Here is a 26,585-nt window from a genome sequence, read left to right as displayed (position 1 = left end):
GTTAAGGTACAATTTAGCGGACGGGTACCTGAAGGCTTGCGAGCGTGCCTTGCATGGCACGCATGGGAAGTGTGGGAAGGGGACATGGAAAACTCCGTACACTGCATTTCTCTCGCGTGCTTCGGGGTGCCGCACCGGCAAGCAGCGCGCTCTTCTGTCCGCCAGTCCAAGTCCAGAACTTTTCTCCTGCTCTCACGCTCTGTGTCTCTTCTCTTCCGGCGAGCGGTTCCGCGTAGATTGCCAACCGCTGGCACCACTACCCTAAAAATTCTCCGTAACGGAAAGGAGACGCGCGAGATCCACAAGATTGCTGCAAGGAGTCGTCCCATCCCTGCTGGCGCCTGGGATCATAAGACCAGGATCTACCCTTCACGTTTCACCCCTGGCCCACATCTGGAAGCCAAGAGCAGGTGTCATTCGATCACCAGCAGCCTCAAGTGGGTGGGCTGCGTCGAGCGTGAAGGGAGGAGACTGGTCACTGGAGGTGGAGGGGGGGATGGACTCAAAAGAAGGGACGTTTCGAGACGAATCTGAAGCAACGACATCGAGCCATGAGAGAGTAAAAGGGGATAGCTCGGCATTTTACTCTGAGCCTGTTCTGTGTCGTCACTCGTCACTCGCCAACCCTCTGGCTTCTGATATCCACAACCTCTGGTCTCGCGACCGGGCCCCTAGCCTCCGGGGGGTGAAATAAATCATAATGGGATTTCAGATGGGATTAATCTCGCCTCGCGCTGCCCTCCGCAACCGTAAAACCTTAGTGCTCGTCTCTGGTCTCTCAAATAGCCCGTGTTTGCCCATATTACTAACCTATCACCTGTAATGTCCGCTGCCCCTCCGCCGCCTCCCGCCAGGAACAACTCCTGTTCGACCCGCCTGCAACCTTATGCGACTAGTCAATAATTGATAATGTTAAACAGTGGCATCCTCGGCGGGAAGCGATGCATCAACCTCGCAGATTACCTTTTTTTACTTGCATGCAACAGCCCCGATGTAATCGTTGTCGCATCAACCTCATCAGTGTTTGACAGTTTTCATTACGAGACTCCCTTGTTCTTGTCCTTCTCCTTCCAGGCTTGGTCAGCGTCGGGATGAACCGACGGGCTCGCAATATGCTTCCGAGCCTCCTCTTTTTGCTTATAATCTGAGTTGAACCTTTTGTCTCGGTCGCCAACGTACTTGGCAAAGTCCAATTGGCCGGTCTGGGTGAAGCTTGTCATGAGTTGCGGTTCGCCCAAGGGCAGCTGGTGGCCTTTGTCGACCTGCCAGAGGTGGAACACTTTTCCATAGAGCTGGACGACTTGCTCCATCTCCTTATTCTCTGCCGCTTGCCAAGCCAAGTCCGGCAGCTTTCCCTGTGGCATGATGAGCATGCCTGACTTGACCTCATACACATGACTGTGCCAGAGCTTTCGCTCCTCCGAGTCCAAGGTTTCGTAGAGCTTCGGTGTGATCATGTACTCGATGCCTATGATGCGTGCATTCTTCGCGGGGCTATCGTAGAGTATGCATTGACGGACGTCTTCGTTCAAGTGCCCGCAGTAATGGTTTGCCTCCACCACACGTGTAGGGTCAGAGGCATATGCGTGGAAGGCGTTGAGATGAGCGCAGACATTGCTTAATGGTGCAAAATCCTGTCTTCGTGTCAGAAATAGTGATACGATGTTGGTTCTTCGTGAGAGAGGGAGAACTTGCCTGTACTACTGAAGCGCCAGCGCTGAGCACTTGGTTCTTGGTGCTGATGGGATCTCCGGCATTTGTGTCCGGCTTGGTAGCCATGGTGGTCGATAAGCGAGATTGCAGTGATGCTCTGGGCAGACACACCTGCTCGATTCGCTCAAGACGTGGGTACTTGGGCTTGACGTTTGAAGATTGAATGAGAGTTGGTTGCTTAGTTCGAAAACCTACTGATCGTATCGTGCTTTTTTCTCTTCACTCCTTCGTGAAGGTTGGGGGAAATTCACTCGCTTCGCTCGCTCTGACAAAGCCTAGATGATCCCCCTCCTGACGTCATCAATGCGGTTCCCGCACTCTTCGGCCGCGATTTCATCATGATTGCAGCATCGAAGAATCAGATGGAAACACCAACGGCAGCTCAGGAAGGGAGAACCTGCGAGGGCGGGTAGCTGCACAGTCGAGGAGGGGGAAAGAGGAGGGCGGAGCATCGTCTCCTGCCCGTTCTCCTCGGCGTTCATCTGCGGCAGACGGAGGTCGCCCCGCTTTCCCGGAGCAGTTTCCCGGCGCGGGTCTTCCCGCCCGAGCCTTGGCGTATGCTGCCGGACTCCGATCGGTCGGCGCCGAGGAGGGGCAGGGTGTGTCGGCCGGTAGAGCGGAACAATGCCCTGTGCTCAGATTCGCGTCGGTGATCGACCTTTCCGACTCACGTCGCAGTCAATCATCTCCACCAAAAGTTTGAAACGAATGCTGGCCTGACTGGTCTTTGAAATGGTACGAGGGAACCGCGTAAGCACCGGTTTGCGCAATCGTCGTTTCGAAAAGCTAGAGATTGTAACCAGATAAGATAGTGTGCTTGTCGCAGCTTTAAATGGAATTTGCATTCTTCCGAATGTGATTTGCTTTGCTTTTCTTTCGTTCGGCCAACGACCACATGTATCATTTACTAAGGTAGTAGATCTTGTGATCTAGCAAGACAAGGTGAAATCAGTGTCATCTCCAATCACAATTCAATCATTTGGGAAATTGCCATGCACAAAGCATTAGACTACAAACAGTCATTCCATATGGTCGCAAAAAACGATCAACGATTCAATTACAAACAGATTTCACAGTACATTGGTACTTTGTAACCTTCTCGCAGAAACATCCACCCACACTGCTTCAGAGCCTATCAAGCAAGCTGCCCTCCAGCAACTACTTGACATGATACCTGCTGCCTCGGCCTTGAAAAGACTAAACGCAGAAGATGCAGCCACAGCTAAAGTCGAAGCTACAGTCGCGCTTATGGACATCGGGATACGCAGCTACGATAGCGTCGACATAGTCCTTGCTGAGCTTGATTGAAGTTGTCTGTCCTTCGGGGTTGGGTGCAGCCAGGGCAAGAGACGCCAAAGCAACGGCGACGGTGGCGATGAACTTCATTTCGGATAGAGCCGAGCAGTTGCGTGAAGCTGAACTTGTTAGAACAACTCTAATCAACGCCATTTTTATGTGACGTGATTGAAACTCTCAAAGGAATCGTTTGAGATGCACACAACTCAAAATCGAAAGGACATACATTAGTGAAGTGGCGTGAACACTGTAACTCAGTGCACTAGATTATTCGAAGATGATGGTGGTCAGAGGGGATGGAATTATGCTTTCGAAAACGACGAATCTGCACCGCTTTATACGCAACTGTATTGATACTGCTCTTGCTCTAGGCCATTTGTGTCATTTCTACGAGGGAGGTCTCATAATCCCGGCCACGAGGTACTTCATTCTCATTTCTGCCGGTCAATTATGTGCATATTTGAATCCTTCAAACGAACAAGATTCCACGAATCTGGAGACTCGCACTATGCCGCTAGGACGCGCCTTCTCTGAGGACTAGCTGCGGTCGTGTGGTCATCACCTTCGATGATACATGATACTTGATGAATACGGTCACTTAAGTTTCGACGGTACCTAGGTTGAGGTGATCAAGGCATCGGGAAATCTTTCAACATAGGCTCTAAGTCATCACTTCGACAGTGCCTTTTCAACCGACATCTTATAGGCTCGTACGTCCTAATGCAGTAAGCCTGCATGAAGCCCGCTTACCCATACCACCCCGTGAGCCGCCAAGACTATCACAGGAACTTTATGGAAGGATTAAGGAGAATATTGACTGCTTATTCGTGGGATTGTGAAAGTGACAGTACCGTAGGATCTGATGTTGCGACGACTTCATGATTGATCCTAAAGCCGTTCGGTAAACGTTCTGTAATTAGTAAGGTACATCTCGGTCAACGAGTGAGGAGGACCGCAGTTCCCCATTGTTGATATTCGAAGGATTCGACGAGACATCATATTTTCATGCGAGGTTTGTTGATGGAAGCCAACGAGTCAGGCCGGATTTTTCTGTGCTTTGCCGTCTCTCAAAGTCTCTCGGTATTATGTGCAATTATTACCAAGGTAACATGAACAATTACCTCAACTCCACAAGCCCTGAAGATACTAATGTGACCACGACACTTCTGTGGCCCGAGAATGGGAACATACTGTTCCTTGTGATTGTATATGAGAATCTTCGGGGGCTCGGTGGTCAAAAAATCTGGTGTGCCGAGGAACAGTCCATTCCCACAACAGCTTGCACGATCAAGGCAGTGTTCACAAGCCGCTACTTCACTCGGCGAAACCTGTAATGCCAATTATAAATCTGATTTCTTCTCACAGTGTTATGTAGAAATTCTATGTGCGCACGGTAGTAGACTGCAAACAGGTTGTAGTAATTCTATCACTCGATCTTGTGCGACTATGGGTGCCATCACCCTGTTATCTGCGAGATAATTAGTGTTGACAAGTGGATCGGCGATATGCCTCAACATCTTCACACCCCATGATCTCAGACATCTTGAGTGATACACTTGTATTAACTAATGCTGCTATGTATGTTCAGTATGTAGAGCTGACGCATAAAGTAGGTGGGTGAGTGGAAGGCTTGAGCTCTTTTGGATTTCAACAGGCGACGCATTCGAGAACCGAAGGCAAGGCTTCAACACAAAAGCGCATGTTGTTCCCACCCTATTGGATACATTTACCTCCGTATACATAGGCAAAGTTATGAGAGGCATTTGCTGACGCCAAATTGAGATACTCCATGCGTTCCAATCGAGATAGAACTACTCAAGTATCAATTAATAAGTACCAACTGAACTCGTCATGTTCCTCTGTGTAAGGTTAGACCATCTCGCACCAGAAGCAGATTTTCTGCTGGCAGAGCTCAACGTTCTTACTTTTGGCTCCTCTCACCGCACCATTTACTAGCTCATCATTGATTCGCGGCGGGACTTGTGATAGCGCACTCAGCTATGATCTACTTTTTGAATAATACTTTTGTTTACGAAGCTGAAAGTTAGGTGCTCTATTACTGGCCCTCTGTACGAACATCAGCCGTTGGCGCTCTCCTCGTCAGGTGTTGCCAATAGCCCTTTGATACATGACTCGCCAACCCTGACTCTCCGCATCGACAATTTCTGAGCTGTGGCCCGCACTCGTGGGTTCTTTATCTCAATGATCCCCCAAGATAAGGCCCCTTTCTTCACAGAGAACAAAAAGAAACCATCATATGGATATAGAGTTCAGCTGGGAAGTTTGCAGCGTGGGCATCGGAAATCTTTCCGACCATCCGCAGCCACTCAGCATATCAGGGTTGTCAGCCCCCTCGTGCCCTGGGAAATGTCTCGCAAACCCCTCATCTCCGCCCCGGTGCCATTTATGACATTTATGACATGCTCAATTCACCGTCCGCCCTAGGCTTATCCTGCGGAGGTCTCCACCCCGCAAATAAACCACCGAACAACACCGCGTACGTGAGACGTCAGTCGCTCGCCAACAGAGTCATTTCGAACGATTCAAGCCCTGCCACCAGGTCTTCCAGAAGGTCTCGCACCCCCCTCTTTCTGAATTCGTCCGCCTGCAGAGAGGGTGTGGTCGATCTACACAGATGAAAGGAAACAAACCGTTGGCAGCCGGATGAAGTGAGTCGCCCCAACGTCGCGGGCCCCTTTTTTGCAGACGCGAGAAAGGAAAGGGTAAGCTTACTTACTCGGCGCTGCGTGTGGCCGAGAAGAGAACCCAACTTTGAGATCCGACAAACATCCCCCCCCAGTGCCTCGAGCAGGTCCCTTCCCAACACGGCCATGTCCCAGAAACCAACAAGCTTCGCTTGTGACCGGTGCAGGGCGGGGAAGCGAAAAGTAGGTCGTCCGCGCTTGAAGAAGAACTTTCCCAAAGTTTTGCTCCATTTCTAGACTCCATTCTAGACCCCACGGGGAAGGACCAACTTCCCCGAACTCCCTTGCTAGTCTCCTAGTCCTTTCGTGAACTGCCGTGACTAACGACTTTCTCCCGTCGGCAGTGCGATGCTGCCCGTCCTGCATGCTCCTTGTGCAGCAGGCAGAACAGGGAATGTGTTTACACTGAGCAACGCCCCAGAAAGTGTGTCACCTACTAGTTACTTATGGTTCACGTCAACTATAAACAATGCTAAGTAGCCACCGAACTATGTCGCTAACGTAATCATCCAGGCGGAAATACTGGGATGAGGACTACGTCAGAGCCCTCGAGGCTCAAGTACAATCGCTGCTCTTGGCCCTAGAGAAGCAAAGCGTTGAGAAAGAGCCCTCCCCGGCACTGTCTCTGAGTGATCGCGCATCTCAGTCTGCAGAGCCCGATGCAACCCTCCGAGAAAGTCTCGATGGAGGTGACGCCACCGAAGGTCTCGCAGTCGGCGGGGATGACGAGGAGACCAAGGACGTTGTCTCTATAGAAGACCATGGAGGCAGTGCGAGTAAGGACTCAGGGACACAGGAGAGGTCTCAGATGGCAATGGAAGAATTGTGTGTAATGCTTTGGAGAACGAATGTCGGTGATGGGGTAACCATCATCGACGACCCTGCCACTGGGTCTCACTATGCAGTCGATCCCGTACGGCCAGCTGTACCCATGGCCCATCAAGTCATCCCTCCAGAACAGGTGCTCGTTTACTGTCGACAAAAGGGCCTCATCCACGAGATGGCGGATCTGTTCTTGGATAACATCAACCAAGAACATCAGTTCACGCCGTACACGACAACCGACTTCCTGCACAACTACCCTTACCAAACCCCAGATGAAGCCTTCTTACACAGTGCCATCATCGCTACAGGCACAACCTTTACACGACGACCAGATGCTACCCTCATAGGAGATGCATTCGCGCAGTTCGCAGAAAGCCTCATCTTCACCTGCTGCCGGCAGAATCCCACACTCAAGGTCATCCAGGGGCTGTCAATGATGTCGTGGCGCTCATTGGCTATGGGGAGAGACCACTTTGGTTGGATGTTCATCTCCATGGCCGCCGGCATGTGCGTACATCTGAGACTGCACGTCTTGGCGCTAGACGAGTGCGAAGCCAGGCAGCTAGAGGCTACGGAGCAGGAGATTCGCACTTTTTGGATGTTTTACATCATTGACCGGACAGCCATCTCGATTCTAGGCCGTAACTGCGCATTACCTTGGCGGAGAGTAAACGTACCGGACTTTGAGATGACCTTTGAGAACTCTAAGGCGGGCCTAGGCCAAGTATCTTTTGCATGGCAGTGCAAGTTGTGGTATCTGCATGACCAGTACATGGACCAGGTGTAAGTCCTGCTTCCCCGTCTCCCACACAGATTTCAGAAGATGGACTTTCGTGAGTAACACCGATCTCAGCTTCTCAACAAATTTCGAATCTCTACCCATACCGCAACAAGTCCGCATCCTCGTAGCAAGCCAGGACGCACTCAGCGCCTTCTTCCGCTCCCGCGATGATAGGCTCCATCTGTCGGGAGACTCAACCCCGAAACCAGTTATCCAATTCCACCTAGCCTACCAAATGACAATCCTCATCACCATGCCCCCGTTCCTCCGCATTTTTGCCGCAATCTCACAAACCTCAGAGGCAACCGAGCCCGGGAACACTGCGAACAACAGCAGCAGCAAGAGACAAAACTCGGAATTCATGCTTCTCGTCCTCCGCTCTCTCACCGCAGCAGCAACAGCGACTTCCCGACTCGTTCGGACCTACCGCCGCGCCCACGGCTTCGACATCTCCCCGAACCCGGTCATCATCCACCACCTCCTCAGCGCCGCCATCGTGCACCTAATGAACGCGACCAGCTGGACGCCGGCGCTGCGGCACCAGAGCACCTACTGGCTCCGGCAGTGTCTTGAGCTCCTGCGCGAGCTTCAGGTCTCGTGGCCTGTCCGTGCCGTCAAGAGTATCAAGATCATTCGTGTGCTCGCGCAGCGGTGGGGGGTGATGAGGGCTCTGCCCATCGAGTTCAGTTACCAGATCGAGCAGTCTGCGGCTACAGCGCCCGATGCTCAGAGTGACTTGGGCGCGAATATTACGCAGTCCAGGAGTAGGGACATGGGCGAGGCGGACCTGAGTGGTGTGAACCAGGTTCAGTTCGAGTATGAGTGGGATGGGTACGGCGCTACTGCGGCTGATGCGCCACCCGTGGACTTTAGCACCTTGGACATGAGCTCTTTCGCGTCTCTGGGAACTCTCGATGTTTCTGGTTTGAGCGGTGAGCGGACGAACCCTATGGGTACTGTTGATTTTCTCCAGGCCTTTCAGGGGCTCACGGATTGCGAAGACTTCAATTGGCTTTCGACTAACAATGGGTTATGAACGAATTAAGAGGCGGGGGATTGTCCCGGATATGTTTAGCGTTAGGCTCATGGATGCAATGTATTGGTACTACAAAACACCTATACCCTCGTATGGTTCGGAAGGTTTTTGTTGCAATCTTGGTGTTATGCAGCGATTGAATGATCAGGAAATCTCGGGCGAAGCGATGGTAGTTTATGGATGAAAAGTTTGATTTGCTAGAATGACAAGAAAATGGCAATTATGAAATAGGTATCTAGAGAACAAGCACAGCCTCCTCCTCTTCCTCCTTCGGCACCTTCGCAACACTACCATCCGCCCTGACCAGGATCTTAATCTCCTTATCCACATTAAGCCTCAAAAGATCCGGTCTGCTGTAGTGGCCGGTGCAATCCGCGAACATCTTTGTCCTGTGGATGGCGTCAAAGTCCAATTCGCCGTAGATGATGGTCTCCGTGTTCTCATCGACAGGCTCCGATAGCCTCCGGCCGTCCGGGCCGAAGATGGCAGAGGTTCCACCGCCAGGGGTGGACATGATGGCGCCGCCCGCACTGCTGTGCGCCGCGATGCCCTTTTCGGAGATGAGCGCCGTGCTGTGGAGAACAAAGGCGTTTGACTCAATAGCGTATGTGCGGGAGAGGTTGTGGCATCCTAATCATCTAGGTTAGTTCAAGTTCATCAAGACGCCGGAATTTCGGAATGTGACATTCCGCCCGGAACGGCATTTGTGGTGACATACCTTCTGCGCTCATCGACCACATGTCCGGGCCACCGCCGGAATGAGGCGTGACGCTGGGCCATGCCGAGACATGGATTTCTTCCTTTTGGGCAATCGTGTTATACTTCAAAAGGGGCTGGATGTGCTCCCAGCACGCCAGAGAACCGACTCGCGCAAAGGGCAGCTCAGCCACGCTCTTCAAGCAGTGGCCCGACGCGTCGCCAAAGATGGTCCGCTCCATGTGCGTGGGCTTCATCTTGCGGCGGTGCACCTTGATCTCGCCGTCCTGGCCGATGAGGGCCTGCGCGATAAAGAGCGAGTGGTTGTCGTTCTCTGAAAAGCCGAGTGAGACGGCAATGTTGTTCTCCTTTGCGCAGGCCTGGATGGTGGCCATCTCGGGCGAGTCGAGCTGAAGCGAGTTCTTGATGTACTTTACGTTGAGATCAAAGTCGATGAGGCGGGTCCATATCCACACGGGGTAACCGGGGATCCAGCACTCAGGGAAGGCGATGAGCTGAGCCCCATTGGAAGCGGCCTCTGCGATGAGCTTGCATGTCTTTGCGACGGCGGCTGGGAGGTCGATCCAGGCGGGCTCAGCCTGGGTGACGGCCACCTTGACAACTTTGCTTGTGTTGGTCATTGTTGTTGTTGATGTTGTTGTTGCTGCGGGGGTGGAGTTGGTGATACGTAATGCAAGGTTTGAGAGCAAAGACATGTGAAGAGGAGATGCAACTGCAGGTGAAAAGTAAGAAGTTGACGAGCTCGTCTGATTTCGGACGACGCTTCGAAGGCTTCCTTTTATATATCTCTTGGATGGCGCTGCTGGCTGACCGGATATGGGCGCGGCATGTAATAGCTGCAATACTACAGGGTGGTTCGTTACCTGATGAAGATAGCGCCAAGATATGTCTCCCTACAAGTTCGTCTTTCTCCATGCAACTCAGACCCAATGATAAGGAAAATGCGGGGTTAGAGTTCTGCTAATCTCCATAGTCTTCTTGATAGCAAGGACATCGTTTCACAATGCGACTGTCATAGGGGGGGTAATGAGAGATCTTGAATTCCGCTAAGCCTCCGTTGGCTGCGCGGTAGTCAGCCAGGAGCGGAATGCAGACCTCCGCAGTGATACTCTGTCAGCAATGTCCAGAGGCACACGACTCGAACAAGGATGTCAATAGTGCATTGTTATAGTGCGAATCATCTTGGATATCAGAGCTATCGGCAGACTTGTTACGAAATGATACTACGAAGGAGCGAAAGGAGCAAGTCAGAATCGATGCTCGTATCAGGGGCCGGAATCATTTTATGGATGTGGAGGAAATCCATATCCCGATGAGCCCCGTCCTACCGGGCGTAACCAAGATATGCCAGGTTTCAACCAGCCTGCCATTCAGCTCAACTCCACTTCAACGCGTTCGCTTCATTCCCCTATCACTCCGGGATTTGACTAACCGGCCCATTTCGATCCAACCTCACCAGCTCAATAAGCGCCGCCTTCCCAGGGCCGATCATGTCGAGTCCCTTGAGACCCTTCGGAATGCAACTCAAGCCAATCGCAATACCCAACCCACTTCTTCTCCGTTATCTCGCGTAGATCGAATCCCTCCTGACCGGCGTCGACGGAATATCCGTTGACACTCAAATAGCTTCCGAACTTCTTGCCCTCCACCCACCCCTCCTTCTTCGGTCTCCACACCTTTGTCATGCTCTTCTCGCCCGCCGTCGCCGTAGCCACCGGCCCGCCTTTGCTACGGGCCTCCTTCTCCTCCGACCCGGAGTCGGTCCCAGCGCCGACTCCTAGAACCGTTAGATCTACGTCCACCACCTCGCCCTTCCCCATAAAAGTGAAGCAACGCATGCCGCAACCTTTGCAAAAGAGAAAGTGCAGGTCTTTCTCATAGACCGTATAGTCGCCCAAGTCGTTGCACGGGTCGAGGGGCTTAAGGAGAAGAAAGTCATCAGGGGCCGAGGCGAGGCGCATGTGAAAGATTCCGGCTTTGTGGCAGGTGGTGCAGTTGCATCTGTAGAAGTCTTGATGCGTTCGCGGTTCGGCCCTGGGGACACGCGCCGGAGGTAGTGTGTGAGGAAACGAGAGGAAGACGATGTATTGCGTCGCACCGCAATGGCATGAGCCTTTGTAGGGTCGTCTAACAGGCTGTCCATCCATTGTAGAGACCGTTGATCTGTTCGATATGGTTATCGATGAAGACAGCTGAAGATGCAATCTGGTCAGAGTGCTTCTCTTTGAAGTGCGAGATGATTTGGAGCGGGGAACCTGGTACAGGTGCGCCCTTGTAGAAACATGGAGACATTCGCCCAATTGGCGCGCTATCGCTGATCCCTAGCCACATACCGGACACATTCAGACCCATTTGCGACTGGTGTTGCGCCAGCACAACAATTGCTTAGCCAAATGGCGTGTAAGTGATTGGATACAGCTACAACCTATCACGCTGAGAGTCCATATTGGCTGATTGCTATAAGACGGAATCCCCGAATATCCCCTTGTTCATTCTGAGTCCCCATGGTCAGGCCTATCAGCCCATCATGCGATTGAGAGTATCGATGTGGGACTATGATTTCAGCATGTATCTACCAACTTTCTACCCGCTGCCTAGCCAACCCACCGAGCATTCACCACGGGATCGGCCCATGTCGGTTGGAAAACGTCGCGCTCGCACCATCAGGTCCCAAGGTCGCCAAGTGCACCGCCTGAACCGAACCCAGTGATGCCTCATCAGGCCCCTCGTACGAGTTCATGTTTGTCGCGCAGTAGCCAGGACAACAAATATTGAACTTCCACATCTTGTCGTCCCTGTACCTAGACGCAAAAGTCATCGCAGCGTGATTGAGCGCGGCCTTGCTGGAACCATACTCGATAAAGTCCCTCACCGGACCCAGACTAGGATCCGTCCGAATCGCAAGACTCCCCAGTCCCGAGCTGACGAAAACGATGCGCTTCACTTTGGAAGACTCGCGCAGGAGTGGGATGAAAGCGTCTGTGACGGCGATGGAACCAAAGACGTTGGTGTTGTAGACCGTCGCGAGCTTCAGCCGGATCGAGTCTTCGGGCTTGCCCAAGAGGATTCCAGCATTGTTGATGAGGACGTCGAGATGGCCGAAATTTGTGCGGATTGTGTCGACGGCCAATTTAATGCTGTCATCGGATGTGATATCTAGGACTAAAGGCTCGACATTCAAACCGGCTTCCTGGAGCCCCGAAGCTGCCTTCTCAATGGCTTCCTTCCGTCGCCCCGTCATGAAGACGTGGTAATCAGGATGTTCCGATGCCAGTCGCTTGGCAATCTCGTAGCCTATGCCCTGGTTGGCACCCGTCACCAGAGCTACAGTTGGGTCTGCGGACTCTTTGGACATCTTGAGATCTGCTTCTATTCCTCAACTCTAACCTTTAGGTTTTGAATATCGAAGAAGAATGCCGTCAGCCAGTTTAGTTCCAATGTCTGTCAAATGATAGTGTAAACGGTTGATCTTCAGTGAATGAAAGTGCTACCAAGTTGCCTATAAAAACTTGACAGGCGAAGTCATGAGCCAGACAGGTGTATGCCAGGCCATGAACAACAACCGAGACTGAGACCAGAGCCAGATCAACCTGCTAGCAAAGCTTCTAAGAAAATTGATGTAGAGAAAGTCTATTGAACCTTGCCCGATACCGAAACAATCCTTCGCCCAATGTAGATGCTAATCATGCTGATGCATCTAAGATTCCACGCAGGCCTTCCCCAGCATGAGCTTTCGTCTCAACTTGATCAACTTGGCACGGCCCGTATCCGGAGTCCGGAAATGCTGGGAACTGAGAATGTTTGTCGGTGATCTGAAACCGAGTGCCACGGATATTCGCGCTTTATGCTGGAAGCCGACCATCATTACTAATGGAAGTGCAAAGAATAACAAAGCTATTACCAGAAAGGCCTGATGTTGTCAAAGAGACAAGACCAAAAGGGGGCTGGGATTTCTTGCATGATTTAGAGTGTGGGCACACGATTTGTGTCGGGCTTGTCTAAAATTTAGCAAAGTGTCCACTCTATCACAGCTTAACATACGAAAACGTCGAGCACACAGAAGAACAAGGCGTATCTGTCGAATGGTGATCAAAAGCAAAATAATTAGGCCCTAACCAGGATTCGAACCTGGGACCTCTCCCAGATGTGTCGGGAAGACCCTAAGGGAGAATCATACCGCTAGACCATCAGGGCTGATTATTAAGCGACATGCTTTGTTGGAAGCGGACGACCTGTAGTTACTGATGAAAGACAATATGACCCGGCCACGCAAAAACGGCGGAGGATCGCGGTTCCTCGCCCGTTCCCTGGTGTCTATTGCTGCTGCTCCCCAACCGCTCATGTTGACACCCTCAGTGGCTGTTTGCAACACGGGTGTGGTTGTTCCATGGCATAACGTTCACTGGCAAATCGGCTGGACTTCATTCATCATTCAGGTTCAAGCCAGCCATATTCTGAAAACCTTTTGGCAAGAGAAACTCGCAATTGCTAAACTGTGCGTGCGTGATGTGACGATGAATACTATAGTTCGAGCCCCACTCTTACTTATTTGATGTAGTCTTTGTTGAGGACATACTTGGACTTATCGTAGCTCTTGGGCCAAACGCCGCTCTTTCCAGGTGCCAGAATGCCATTCGGGTCCAACGCATCCTTGATGGTCTGATTCAACTTGCCGAGCGCATGATTGTTGAAGTCGTACGTATCCGCGATCTGATCCATGAGAGCCACGTGAGTCCGAAACTCGCCCCAGCCGTTGTCAGCGCAATCCTGGATCATGGTACGGACGAGCCACTGCGCACGGCGACGCATGTCAGGATCCTCCCTGTTATAAACGATGCACACAATGTTGTCTGTACAACCTCGCGTCAGCAATCTTCTTCAACGCCTCGTAATGGCAGAACGACGAGCTGGGTGATGGATGACTTACGCATCTCACGCATGCCAATGCTGAGAATACCAAAGTAGTCCAACTTCGCCTCCGCGAAGCGTTTCTTAGCCATCGTGTACTGCTTCATGGCAGACTTGCCATCAACCTTGGAGATTGGCGAGAAAGACAAGAATGTGCAGTGAGGGATCCACCTGAGTAAACTGGTCAAAGCTGTAACCTTGAATTGGGGCGTTTGGGCACTTACTGGTTGAGCCACCTGAGCTCATCCCATGTCGGCAAGCCTCGCATTGTGTCAGCACGGCAGTGCAAGGTGCTGTGCTCTTCTTTGCGATCCTCAAGCAGGAACCATCGGCTTCCGGGAACCTTGGTCATCTCTCGCTTAGTGATTTCGAGATGGGCTTTGCGGATCGGCTCGGGTCCGTAGGCCGCACCAATGTAAACCCAGCGGCCAAGGTCGACCTTCTTCGCCGCAGCATCTAGTTGCTCTTCCGTGAGCGGGGTATTGGGATCATCAGTGTATGCTGTGCGGGGGTGGTAATGCGACGCATCGAGCGAGATGTGACGAAGACTGGCAGCATTCTGGAGAACCATGTTCTGTAGAGTTTTTGTGAGCTGCGTTACTCATCAAGTCTCAGAGCAGCAACTTACAACACGAAGCGGACGAATAATATCGACGACGGCCTCAAGATCTTCATCCTTCTCATATGTTACCATGAAGGGGGTAATTCCAGGGGGTGCGGGCATGAGCTACATGTATCCATCAGTCAGCTTTGCCTCATCTTGTGACCAACTTGGCCCCCTCTCATGAGTTCCAACTTACCCACATGCCCATCTTCGTGACAATTGCGTTGTTGCTCTGGGAGAAAATCCCGTCGTTGATTGGACCAAATCCATAAGGGAATAGTTGCCAACACTCGTTCTGATGCTGATCCTGAGGCGGTACCCCCTGAGCCGCCTGCTTGCGGCCCTCGGGACTCTGCATCGCACCCATGCCCGTACGAACGACCTCACCGCTGGCCAGCACAACTTCCATTCCACAGTGCATCATCCAGTGATCACCGTAGGGAGTGAAGCCCACGCCATGGTCCAGTGCGTTTCCAATCATGGAGCCGTAGCCGAGCTCCGGTGAGTCCAGCCACACCTTGTCCCGCAGCCCGTTGTCATCAAGATACTTTTGCATCTGTAAATAGGTGACACCGGGCTCAACGAGACAGTAGCAGTCCGTGGCATTGACCTCAATGATGCGGTTCATGTGCTTTCCCAGGTTCATCACCAAGCTTCCGGATACTCTTGGAGCGGCACCGCCGTAGCCGATATTGTGACCTTTGCTGTACGTCCACACAGGAACGAGATACTCGTTGCAGAGCTTGATGACTGCTTGGATGTCTGTCACATTTCGGGGGTGGATGAGCGCGCTGCCAACAAACTCCTCACGCTCATAGAGAGAGTGCATGTCGTGCGTCTGGCAATCGACGGTCTGATAGTCGCCATCATCCAGATGGGTATCTCTGGTGATGATCTGGAGGTTGTCTTTTCCGACGGACTTTTGAAGGCTTGCTGCGAACTCTTGGAACTTCTCCGCGGATACTCCAGGGGGCAGAAACCGAGGAGCTGGCGCCGCACCGTTCGATGCGTGCCCCCCGTTCGCCGACGTGACGCCTGGTGCCATAATATAATAAGTGACCTTGTAACCGTAGTACAGTATTGAAGATTCGAGGAATTATTTCGTGAATTTTGGAGATGGTGTAGTCTTTAATAATGTTGTCATTCGTAACCACACATACAGTTGAGTTCGCGAACCTTCTCCTTGAAGAGGGGGAAGAGTTCATTTATTGACGAGAGCTTCCAGTCTATGACGCCCGTGAGCTGATACTCGCCTGAGCTCTAGAGCTTAGGATGAGCTCTTGCCAATCTTCATACCATGACGGATCTTCGGAAGTTCGGCCTCCATAGATGACCGCGGATCTAGTCCGCGCGGGGCCGTAAGCGCGGAGTAGCACTTGGACTGCTCGATATCAAACATCTACTACATCAAAAGGCCCATTCCTGATGAGAGCGGCTCTCCTGAAATTCCCCAAACTGGCTGCGTGGCATTGGATCAAACTTCCAAGAGTCCGATGGGAACGTCCGTATTATCATCCTCACCTGACTAGTGAAGTGCAGAAAAGGCTCAAGACTACATGTCTCATTGGAAAGGCAATAACAAACTGCCGATGATTGCGGAAGGTGCGGCGAGTTCGTAATCTTGACCAACTCTGCCGCGGCCATATCGTCTGATCAAGTGGGATGTTTAGAGTTGTGTTTAAGTTGTCGAACTCGGATTTCAGCCCTCGGCCAAGCTTTCCAGAATGACATTGAGTAGACAAGTGACGGGCGCCGACAAGAAGCCATCTCTACTTGCCTTATACGAATACCAACGAATTCGAGTGTTTCGCTGACGAAGTGATACATACGCTGCCATGGCTTATGGTTTCGCCTGATCTTTGTAGAGCTACTCGGCTAGGCTGTCCTGGTTTGTTTCGAAGTATCTCCGCGTTTTAACCAAGCACGCGGCTTCCGGGTATCTAAGCTTGACAGCAGGCAGGCCATAGCCTCCTTGTTCAACTTTAAGATGAAAGGTTACTAGGACTGAGTAAGTGCCCGTAAGTAGTCAGCATATCCATGCACTGCCCGAAGGACGATAGTCCACCAAACAACTGCATTGTAGTGACGTTGTCGTAACTTGATACCTGATCAAACTCAATGTTTGTTCTCGCCTTGGAAGTAGACGGCGACCTTTCGAGGACCACGACGGACAAACCTGTCTAACTGGAGGACAGTGGCCTTCGGCCCTCGGCCTAATCTTCATGTCCATCAGTATCTCGGTTGAAGGAGTGCAACGTAGATCTAATTGGGAAGTTATCACTTGAGGCGAACGGTGTTTAATTAGGATGCCCAGACTCTGGTGAAGCTATAAAGATTTAAGGATGCCCTACCTCCTGCATGTCAGCGTCATCTGAGCATGATTAGTTAGCATTTCCATCTCATTCCTCTGAATTCTCACACTGCACATACTTCCTTTGGCCAGTCTTCAGCATGGCACCAGCAGCCATCTACAATCCTGTAAAGGATAGCTTCGAAGCACCGCTAAGGTCTCCTCAGAAGTTCAACGCCTTCTCCTCAAGTGTCAACGATGCTACCATCCCTATTGACCCTCCCCTCAACCCAAAGCACCGGTGGTGGTGGGATAAATGCGCACCACTCCTCAACACCCTGCTCAACAGCGCAGAGTCATATACACCGGAAGAGAAGGCAGACCACTTGCGCGTGTTCCGCGATGTTGTCGTACCTTCGTTCGGAATACCAACACCCAAGGCAAAAGTGAGGCCGTTGTTGACTTACGATGGATCTACCTTTGAGCCATCGTGGAACTTCACCAAAGGTGATGACGGTGTAATTCGCTACACGTTCGAGCCCCTAGGAGATACTGCCGGTTCTACCGATGACCCCTTCGCTGGAGATATTGGCAGATCCATGGTTCCAATACTCTCTCAAGTCTCTTCCGACGTCGATATGCGATGGTACGAGCAACTCGTCGGCGCATGGTTCGTCACACCCCAAGAAGCCGCCGCTGCTCGTCAAGCGATGCCTTCTTTTGTTAAACGTATACCGCAACTCTTCCTCGCCTACGACATGAAGCGTTCGAAGCGCATTCTCAAATCCTATCACTTTCCAGTCCTCAAGCACTTCGCGACAGGAGCGACGACATCAGATCTCGTTTTCGACATGATTCCAAAGTTGCAGCCTTGTGGAGACAGGCTCGCCGCATCCGCCACAAAGTTGCAAAGGTATTTGGCGTCTTGCAAGGAGCCGTGCATAGTTGAGATGATGGCTGTCGACTGCATCGACCCCAACAAGGCACGCGTCAAGGTCTATGCTCGGACAACCTCAAACGCGAAGTCAGTGCTGGCAGACGTCTTCACACTTGGTGGGGCTCAGACCGACGAAGCCACGTTGAAAGGTGTAGAGACCGCGGAGAAGGTGTGGCATCTACTTCTGGATGAGCCCCAAGGCATGACGGCGGATCAACGGAAAGATGCCAGAGATATGCAGAATCTGCACAAGGGCATTTGTTTTGCATTCGAGCTGAAGCCTGGAGCGGAACGCATCGATATCAAGGCACACTTGCCGTGGGGCCAGACTGCAAGCAGCGATGCGCAGACTATGAGGAACTTTGCACAAACCCTGAGAAACTTGGGATGGGACGAGTCTGCAGACAAGTTTTACCGTGGTGCCACAGAAACTTCCAAACTGTAAGTTGACTCAAGTCATGACACTGAACATTTCACAAAAGCTAATGGTTTTCAGGCCTGGTAGGGACTACTCTAAGCCAGGTGGATTGTCTTATGTCTCGTACAACTACAACGAGACTGGGCCCTACATGTCTTCCTACTTCTCTCCCAAAGTTCAAGGAGACTAACATTGCACCGTGTGACGAAGCTGCTGGTTAGCTATCTGTATTGGCAAAGAAGCGGGTTGGTGAGGCGCAACTTGGCAACGTGTGTTAGCGGAAGAAGCTTGGAACTCTCCGGAGTTTCTCCTCGGATTTTACGTATAACGAATCAGAGACGCATTGCTTGACATTTTTGTAATATGACGTAAAGTATATTAAAGTGGGAAAGCACATACATGTTGGATAATTGGAATCAATTGCTCAAGCCTTGATTCTCAATTAGCGTAGATGTTTCGTTCGCCCGTCATGGAGCACTGTTAGTCCCGACTTCTGCCACAATCTAAGCAATCCATAATAAGATAGGCTCATTACTTGGCCACGCGCGAGTGCAGATAAGTTCTTCTCAACAAGGCAGGGAACCTTAGTTCCCGCAGCAGACAATGCTCGAGTCAAACGAAAGGGTTTCTAGAAACGGTGATAAAGGTTCGTGAGCTGTGATTACTCAACTGATACTGTCGGGAATTGAGATCTCTTTGCAACCCCGAGTGCGTACGGGTTTACATCTGGCTTGTACAATGACTTATGCAAACTTCGTATCTGCCCAGTCACTTGAGTATTGTGGCATTGTCAATACCTACAACTAGAGATCGGAGACACATCGTCGACGTGGCTGAATTCCCCTGTTTCTCGCATCGCATCGGAAAGGACATAGGTCCTTGGACAAAGACCCGCCAAATTGATCCCGTCCGCATTTACGGAGGGCCGGGCACTGGTGTTTCCCCGATGACCGCCGGGGTGATCAACGGACTAGGGCTATCGGGGCAATGGAAACAATGCCGCAGTGTTACGGAAAGCCACGCTAGCTGTCGGCGCCCCTGGTTTCACTCTTGTGCCATTTTCTGGCTCTAGGAGACGAGCGGCCGGCGGACATGCAAGCTTGACGGAGCATCGGATGCATGGTGGGTAGAAAGCAGACGTAGCCTTGAGCGAGGTGCGAAAGCGATCAAAAGAATCCGACGGGATGGCAGTGCCGAAGAGCGCGGACCATGTCAAGTCAAGCAAAAAGGGTGTTGAAATGTTTCCCGTCTCCTCCTTGTATGTTTATGAAACTTAGACTTTGCGGAGGTCCTTCGTCGATCCCCCACCTCATCGCTGCTTTGTCCGCCGTGTGGTTTCAAAAGCATCGGATACCCCAAAACGGCAAGCTTCTCTTTGCGAAGTCTGCCACTGATTCTTGTCTCTTCCCTTCTATCATTTCAACGTCATAGCTCGCATGCTGCACCGTCTGTGTTCTGACTTGCAGTAGTCTCACAAGAGATGCAGAGCTTACGCTCCCGCTCCCTATAAGGCAAGTGACTACCCTTGTCAAGTTCGTCTGAAGTTTTGAAGGAATGCTTGAAACCTCTTATTCGGTATTTCTACTCCATCATTCTATTTGACAGCGCTATCTCGCAACTAGAAACATCGCGGAAGAGCTAAGGCCCTGGGTTCGCAATGGCGCCAACGACGCGGCTCGGAGACCCAGAGCTATGTTTCCTTCCAGAAGATCGCCATATTTGGCAACCCCACAGCAATACAGCCGCAACCTTGACTCCGGATAGCATGATCTTTGACAATGAGGGTCCAGGCGTGGATGGCCTGACGTGGTGGCAGCCGCGGGAGTCCCCAAAACGGACATAGGATGTGGCACTCCACCGAAAGCCGCCGGGCCGCAGTGTCGTGCCGTAAGATCAATGTCGGACTCTCGCCTTCGATGTCATGCACCCAGAAAATACCATTGTATTGTAAAGCGGCTCCGAAGAACACGGGCCCGAGTTGATCAGTATATAACCAACCTTCAATCACCTCCAGCAGAGACTTTAGATCATCATCATCAATTATCAACAATCACATCCACATAATCAAAGAAAACCTCTACAATTATCAACAAATAACTTAAACTCTACTTTCAATCCATATAAATCAAATACCATCAACATGTCTGCACCACCTGCCGGAGGCGTCACTGAGCGCATGATCATCCCCGTGAAGGGTACCAAGGAGGACTGGAAGGAACCTCTCAAGACCTACCTCCTCGCCCTGAAGACCCAAGACGGCTACCTTCGCACACGATGGGGACCTTGGTCCGAGAACGAGCAGGTTCTCGATCTCATTTCTGGTAAGTCCACATTCAGTGTGCCTTTGTGACTAGGACACTTCTAATTCTTAACGTAGGCTGGAAGTCAAAAGAGTCCCGCGACAGCTTCTTCGCGTCTTCTGAGTGTGCAAAGGCGATGGAGGAATTTAAGACAGTTATGACCGGCCCAGTCAAGTCGTACTTCATCAATTTCGTCCCGTACGCACCCAGAGCCGCCATCGACTCTCCCATCGCTGAGACTATCACTATCAGCGGCTCCACCATGTCTGAGGACGACATGAGAGCTCAGTTCGAGAAGGTCCGCGGCATGGATGGCTTCAATGACTTTGCCAGCGGATTTTCTACCGAAGAGGTTGATGGCGGTGGCAAGGTCTTCGTCGCGGCTCTGGGATGGGAGAGTCTGGAGAAGAGTAGAGCCGCCGATAAGTCTGTGTACATTCCAGCCAGCGGCAAGGTTGAGTCTCACCACGTCAACTTCCACTACCCCATCAAGGGCTTCTCTGTAACCAACACCCACTAAATGAGGTATCCACGATGCAGTTTGATTGGAATACCTAGACGGATCTTTGGTCGATAGCGATAGTCCAGCAGTTTGCAATTGACTTTTCTGAAGCCATAATTTGGGGTGATAGTTGCTTCGTGTTGAGATTGCCAAGATTTCGTCTAACCTATGTAGTACCCGTAGGACATGAGTACTGGAACCATGCGCGTGGTGAATGGGCCAAGAGGAAGCATCTAGGAAATCCCCGATGCTTTTTCAGATGCCAAGACAAATCTCAGGCTTGTCCCATGCACTGAGGTTGATCTCCTGCGCACGTATTCTCGCATAAGGGGACTGGATTTCCTTCCCATAGAACCTCTGCCGTGACATAAGTTCAAGTGGCCGACTAGGCCGAGATACATCGGACGGTCTGAGACAGACGCGGATGGAAGTATGCACCGAACCACGAGAATTATCTGCCCCGATAGAAGTGGGTGCGTTCAAAGAGTGACGTTGCGTGACATACAACAAGGTTACGCAACTTGTGCTCGGACTTGGGGCGGGAGGATGCGTCTGTCAAACCGGGGGTTCGGCCCAATGGTCAATCTTACACATAGTGGGCGGACGGTGTCTTCGAGACTCAGATACCACGACTTCTCACATTTAACGTCTTGAATGCGTGGTTGCTGACGCGGTTGATGCCTCCCTCGGGTGACCGAAGTGCGCCCTATTTCGATGGGCGCGAGCCCTCCCCCGAAATTCTGTGTATCAAACGCGCGGCATAAATACTTCTTCAGAGACGGAGGCGGCTCTGATTCGCCAAATCAACATCGATATAGGATCTTGGACTGATCTGCCCATCTGAGTTCTCCTACTCCATACTAGTGTCAACACTTTTCAACATGATGCCTAAGATTCAGAAAGTCGCCGTCGCAGGAGTAAGCTCGTGTTTAAGCTTCGTCTAGGCAAATGGTTCGTAACTGACTATGCAAGGCAACTGGTAATGTTGGAAGACCAACTCTGAAAGCACTGCTTGCAGATGGTTTTGATGTGACTGTCTTGGTCCGCAAACAGGGCATTTTCCCTGACGGTGTAAATGTCAAGGTCGTCGACTTCACTTCTTTTGATGCTATTAGAGATGCTTTACAGGGCCACCAGGCTTTTGTGGACTGCACTCTTGTTCACGACGATACTCCAACGAGATTGATAGATGCTGCCGCTGCAGCTCGAGTGTATCGTTTCATTCCATCAGACTTCAGCCTGGATTTCAACAACCGCAACGTCCACTCGGTGCCCGTCTTCTTCAAGAAAGATATGAATGACATGCACTTACTGAAGAAATGTGAAGAGACCGGAATGACTTGGAGTGTTATCTGCAATGGAGCGTTCCTAGATTGGAACCTTCGGACCGGCTTCATGAACATCGACATCTACAACAAGAAAGTTGACTATATCAACGAAGGGGAGAATGTTCACGTCTGGACTACGCTCGAATCAACTGGCAAAGCCGTTTCAAGGGCCTTGCTCCACCCAGTGGAGACTGAAAACAAGCCTGTTCACGTGCATTCCGTCAACAAAAGCCAAAAACAGATGGTGGACCTGTGCAAGGAAGCGTTGGGGACTGACGGTTGGACTGAGTCAAAGTCAAATATGGACCAAGTCTTTGCTGGAGCCTTGAAAGAGTTCCAGGCGGGTAACTACAGCATGAAGGTTTTTGGCGACATGATACGCTATGCGAACTCTAGGCCGGACTTCTCTTGCCCCTGGCCCAAAGACGATAACCCTTTGCTTGGAGTCAAAGAGATGTCGGATGATGAGGTGAAGAGTCTAATTAAGTCGATTGCTACAGAAAAGACAGGTTAGTGAGGTAAATGCTCTATGGATTATCAAGGGTCGATATAGTATGCCTCCATTCGAATAAATCTCAGGCCACTTCATTTGAGTATGAGAGGTTTCATGAATCAAGAAGGAGGATTGATAGTCCGTCGAAGGGCTATTTTTATTCCTACTGATTACGTTGAAGTTCCGACTTTGATACTTAACATGGCGCCACTTGTAGAGTCTTTATTCGCCTGGAAAGCTTTAATTCCACAAAAGAAAACTGATGCCAGAAATCTAAGAACGAGGTTTGAATATAAAACCTCTCCCTCTAGAATTAGTTAGGTATTGTATGCTGTAGGTTATGTGCAGGGGCGCATGTCTTCAATGATGCTGTTGAGAGAATTGGACATGGAACAATAGAGAAGCGAACAAGGTATCACTTTGCCCGTCGTGATAAAGTCTTGGTTCTGAATAGCAATTCTCGAAGACCTGAGTGTTTACTTACGAGCTATTGCAAAGGATCTTTGAGTAAGTCCTAAAACTCTGACTTGTCTTTGAACTTGGAAAACTTGAACGGAGACACCTCGAATGTTTCAAGCAAAGAGAGTAAATTTCTGAAGTTTATGTCTCGCTCAAAGAAGATGTAGTGTCACCAGCAAAGTATCGCTATCTGCATAGGCGGGATCTCAAAGTTCGATATCGTACTAGAGACATGAAGTCAACCCTTTCCATTCAAGCAGTAAATTTCGCGAGTGCAGTGGTAGCGCATGGCTAGTCTCAATCTCCCCAACTCGGAAGCGCAACTCTTATGCAGTCTCTCTCCTCTCATGATCTATTTTAGTCACTAAGCTAGACTCACGTGTATTACCACTCTCGTGACTCAATTATGCTCCCTCATCAACAATTACTGATTCATGGAGCCTCAATGTAGAAGGATGATGAAACTTTCTGCCCATATTTGAAGGGTCGACGAGCAGAAGTCTTGCCCCAAAGCGAATTCGAGCTTTCGACGATAAACGTGAAGATAGATGACTCTATCAGGCTGCGTGCTTTATGTAAAGTTAAGACATGAGTCCAGCACAGGTTAAGCCAAATTCATAAGTCGAGTGAAAGCATCAGCGTATGTATTGAGGAGAGCACTTCGGTCTTCCTCCTACGTGATATAAATCCCAGTGCGCTATCAAACCCAGCTCGAAATGCTTATTTAACACTCAATCAAGCATTCGAAAGAGAGTTGACACAAAGCTAGATCTTTCTCTATGGAGCATCCATGTAGAAGACAGGATTAGTATCTTGCTTCAAAGTCGAGTTGCTCAAATCGGCTTATGTATCCTCGATAGTCCCAGACTTTCCTTAACGGTAAAGCCATGTGTGGTTACTCGGCGAACTAGAATTCGATTCCAATCCTGCACTTTTCGACCAACACATGTTGGAAACTTTGGGAAGTCTGTCTGTCTCAAGCTAAGCAAAATTTTGCAATGATCTGCAGACAAAGACGTCAGACTGAACCAGAGTAGTCCTCATTTTATTATCAGTGGGCAGAACCCATCCTGCGCTTCAAACGGCCAGATCTCAATAGTGTTTCCGGTCCCCCAGGAAACTTGTTTGCCATCTGAACTCCACAAAGAACAGCTTCGAACCACATCCAGTCTTCTTCCGTGTGAATTCTCCAGGACCAATCACTTGCCCACGCTTCCCCGGCGACCCTGAGGCAACGGGGCAACTCATCAAGCTTGCCATGTCTTTGGGAACCAATAGTTGGAGGCGAGCTGCTTCGACCTTCCTGAAAAGCATATTGACTTTATGCAACCTCGCGGTGTAATCCAAATTCACAGCGACCAGGTAGTGTACGGAGGTTACAGACAACTTACCGTCGCCGCCTGCTTCGCCTCCTCTAGAGAGCCGGAGCATCAAACGAGTCAGTAACAAGACCCTGACTGGCTCTGCGATCTTTTTGGTTTCACTGTCGACGCGGATCGGTAGCACCCACACAGCAAATAAGCTTTCTTCGTGGGGTGGTTCCCAAACCTTATTGTGGCAGCACCTGGGGTCATGAACCTGCATATGAGAGTGCAGTCTGCAGCTGGCAGATGAATGGCGCTCGTCTTAAGTACTAGTGAGCATCCATTCTACCCTACGTAGTAAGGCTGCGTGCGCCGTCGCATCTTCCATCTCGTCTTGATGACGCCGCCGCCACCGCTCGGTTGTGTTCCTCTTGCATAATGCCTTCCCCAAGGTACGAACTACTACTGGCGCCGTCGATTTACCGAGTTGGACTTCTCGACTGAGAGATGGCTGGAGAGACGGGCACCATCTCGGTCTCGCAGGTCCAGGCGATGGTAATGATTGCATTCGCTGCGACCGCGTACTACAATACGATTGAAACCTTTTTCTCCATATTCACGACGTTTAAGCGCCGACGAGGAAGATACTTCTGGAGTATGATCGTGTCTAATACTGGCATCAACATCAATGTGATCGCCTTCATTCTGCGATACTTCGGCTACTACCAGAAAGCGATCTTCGCATCGAGTATCATTATCCCGATCGCTTGGTATTCGATGGTAACAGGCCAGGCCATTGTTCTTTGGTCACGGTTGCACCTGGTTGTTCACAGCCAACGAAAGATCCGTTGGATCTTAACGATGATCATCTTCAACGCCGTCACGATGCATATCCCGGAGACGGTGATCTTCTTCCTCGCCAACACTAGCCCCAACCAATACGTAATGCCCTTCAAGATATACGAAAAGGTCGAACTCGTCGTTTTCACGATCCAGGAGACCATCATCGCATCTCTCTTCCTATACGAAGGCTACAAAAGCCTCAAGCCGTTGAGTGCAATCAAACCAAGGGCTGTTACAAACATGGTGCGACACTTGGCTTCACTGTTTGCTGTTGTCTTTATACTAGACACAGGCCTGATAATCCTGGAATACAGCGACAAATTCGAGATTCAGACAATGTGCAAGCCATTTGTCTACAGCGTCAAGCTCAAAGTTGAATTCGTCGTGCTCAACAAACTATTGGCGTTCACTCGAATGAGCGCCTGCGACTGTCGAGGCCCCGAGAGCATACCTTCTGCCACGTTGGCTGATAGCAACAACCGGACGAATGGTGGAAACAATGGGCTGACGCTGGCACTTCCGGCCATTGAGCAGACAAATGGATCACTTTCTCCGTTGTGGCAGACAGCGAGGAAGGACTACATCTTTGATGGACGGACGTCTCCGATGAGTATAAGAAGCAGAAGAGGGTTGAGGGAGGGAGATTTGGATATCAGCCCAGAGGATGACAAAGCGACGGTGTCGATACGTGAGAAGCCATTGGTGGCGGACAATAGGTAACTATCGCAGGCGAGGGGCAGAAATTTAAAGCTTACAAATCCACCCAGAGCCTTGTTCCTTCCCCTCTTTGGTTAAAGTGATGCCCATCTCCTCAACATCACGTTCAGTAATTATTATGCTATAGCCATCTTCCAGAGTGAGTGCTTCGATAGTGGACCCAACTTTCTGAACATCGTGGCGCCATAGTGGGAAGCCCATGCCAATGAATAAAGTCGGGATACATAGAATAGGAGGTCTGGCACCCACAGAAAGTCGGAAACGATCGATTCGTCTAAATCAGTGTCTCGAACGTCGTTGAGATGACAAGAAGGCAGTTCCTAAGTGCGGACAGCTGTCCTTGACAATCCAGTAAGAGGCACGTTTTGTCAAGGCCTCGGACAGCCGAATGACGAAGAAGAAATACTCA

At 50.8% G+C, this 26,585-nt stretch overlaps 11 protein-coding genes across 11 annotated transcripts; 6 read left to right on the top strand and 5 right to left on the bottom strand.

Moving 5' to 3' along the window:
- Nucleotides 1–84: 84 nt before the first annotated feature.
- Nucleotides 85–534, top strand: CPAR01_12742 (uncharacterized protein; the record flags this gene model as incomplete). Its single annotated transcript, XM_060496997.1, has 1 exon — nt 85–534. The coding sequence occupies one exon, from the start codon at nt 85–87 to the stop codon at nt 532–534; it is 450 nt and encodes a 149-aa protein (XP_060344530.1).
- Nucleotides 535–1,037: 503 nt separating this feature from the next.
- On the bottom strand, nt 1,038–3,099 carry CPAR01_12741 (uncharacterized protein; the record flags this gene model as incomplete). Its single annotated transcript, XM_060496996.1, has 5 exons — nt 1,038–1,634; nt 1,702–1,904; nt 2,090–2,342; nt 2,385–2,539; nt 2,952–3,099. 5 exons carry the CDS (start codon nt 3,097–3,099, stop codon nt 1,038–1,040), a joined length of 1,356 nt encoding a protein of 451 aa, XP_060344529.1.
- Nucleotides 3,100–5,673: 2,574 nt separating this feature from the next.
- On the top strand, nt 5,674–8,356 carry CPAR01_12740 (fungal specific transcription factor domain-containing protein; the record flags this gene model as incomplete). The annotated part of the gene is made up of 3 exons (XM_060496995.1): nt 5,674–5,678; nt 6,228–7,322; nt 7,393–8,356. 3 exons carry the CDS (start codon nt 5,674–5,676, stop codon nt 8,354–8,356), a joined length of 2,064 nt encoding a protein of 687 aa, XP_060344528.1.
- Nucleotides 8,357–8,591: 235 nt separating this feature from the next.
- On the bottom strand, nt 8,592–9,693 carry CPAR01_12739 (uncharacterized protein; the record flags this gene model as incomplete). Its single annotated transcript, XM_060496994.1, has 2 exons — nt 8,592–8,986; nt 9,075–9,693. The coding sequence occupies 2 exons, from the start codon at nt 9,691–9,693 to the stop codon at nt 8,592–8,594; spliced, it is 1,014 nt and encodes a 337-aa protein (XP_060344527.1).
- Nucleotides 9,694–10,533: 840 nt separating this feature from the next.
- CPAR01_12738 (uncharacterized protein) lies at nt 10,534–11,220 on the bottom strand (the record flags this gene model as incomplete). The annotated part of the gene is made up of 1 exon (XM_060496993.1): nt 10,534–11,220. The coding sequence occupies one exon, from the start codon at nt 11,218–11,220 to the stop codon at nt 10,534–10,536; it is 687 nt and encodes a 228-aa protein (XP_060344526.1).
- A 467-nt stretch (nt 11,221–11,687) lies between these two features.
- CPAR01_12737 (short-chain dehydrogenase) lies at nt 11,688–12,428 on the bottom strand (the record flags this gene model as incomplete). Its single annotated transcript, XM_060496992.1, has 1 exon — nt 11,688–12,428. The coding sequence occupies one exon, from the start codon at nt 12,426–12,428 to the stop codon at nt 11,688–11,690; it is 741 nt and encodes a 246-aa protein (XP_060344525.1).
- A 1,190-nt stretch (nt 12,429–13,618) lies between these two features.
- CPAR01_12736 (FAD binding domain-containing protein) lies at nt 13,619–15,630 on the bottom strand (the record flags this gene model as incomplete). Its single annotated transcript, XM_060496991.1, has 5 exons — nt 13,619–13,923; nt 14,001–14,152; nt 14,206–14,555; nt 14,610–14,708; nt 14,782–15,630. 5 exons carry the CDS (start codon nt 15,628–15,630, stop codon nt 13,619–13,621), a joined length of 1,755 nt encoding a protein of 584 aa, XP_060344524.1.
- Nucleotides 15,631–17,036: 1,406 nt separating this feature from the next.
- CPAR01_12735 (aromatic prenyltransferase) lies at nt 17,037–18,420 on the top strand (the record flags this gene model as incomplete). Its single annotated transcript, XM_060496990.1, has 2 exons — nt 17,037–18,253; nt 18,309–18,420. 2 exons carry the CDS (start codon nt 17,037–17,039, stop codon nt 18,418–18,420), a joined length of 1,329 nt encoding a protein of 442 aa, XP_060344523.1.
- Nucleotides 18,421–20,370: 1,950 nt separating this feature from the next.
- On the top strand, nt 20,371–21,050 carry CPAR01_12734 (uncharacterized protein; the record flags this gene model as incomplete). Its single annotated transcript, XM_060496989.1, has 2 exons — nt 20,371–20,551; nt 20,608–21,050. The coding sequence occupies 2 exons, from the start codon at nt 20,371–20,373 to the stop codon at nt 21,048–21,050; spliced, it is 624 nt and encodes a 207-aa protein (XP_060344522.1).
- An 863-nt stretch (nt 21,051–21,913) lies between these two features.
- CPAR01_12733 (uncharacterized protein) lies at nt 21,914–22,874 on the top strand (the record flags this gene model as incomplete). Its single annotated transcript, XM_060496988.1, has 2 exons — nt 21,914–21,949; nt 22,005–22,874. 2 exons carry the CDS (start codon nt 21,914–21,916, stop codon nt 22,872–22,874), a joined length of 906 nt encoding a protein of 301 aa, XP_060344521.1.
- A 2,249-nt stretch (nt 22,875–25,123) lies between these two features.
- Nucleotides 25,124–26,179, top strand: CPAR01_12732 (uncharacterized protein; the record flags this gene model as incomplete). The annotated part of the gene is made up of 1 exon (XM_060496987.1): nt 25,124–26,179. The coding sequence occupies one exon, from the start codon at nt 25,124–25,126 to the stop codon at nt 26,177–26,179; it is 1,056 nt and encodes a 351-aa protein (XP_060344520.1).
- Nucleotides 26,180–26,585: the final 406 nt, after the last annotated feature.

The sequence above is a fragment of the Colletotrichum paranaense genome (assembly GCF_030867605.1).
Source record: "Colletotrichum paranaense strain IMI 384185 chromosome Unknown Scaffold_11.1, whole genome shotgun sequence".
In the NCBI taxonomy this organism is placed as follows: domain Eukaryota; kingdom Fungi; phylum Ascomycota; class Sordariomycetes; order Glomerellales; family Glomerellaceae; genus Colletotrichum; species Colletotrichum paranaense.
The sequence above is the reverse complement of the archived record's forward strand: the minus strand, read 5'-3'. Positions and strand labels throughout refer to the sequence as shown.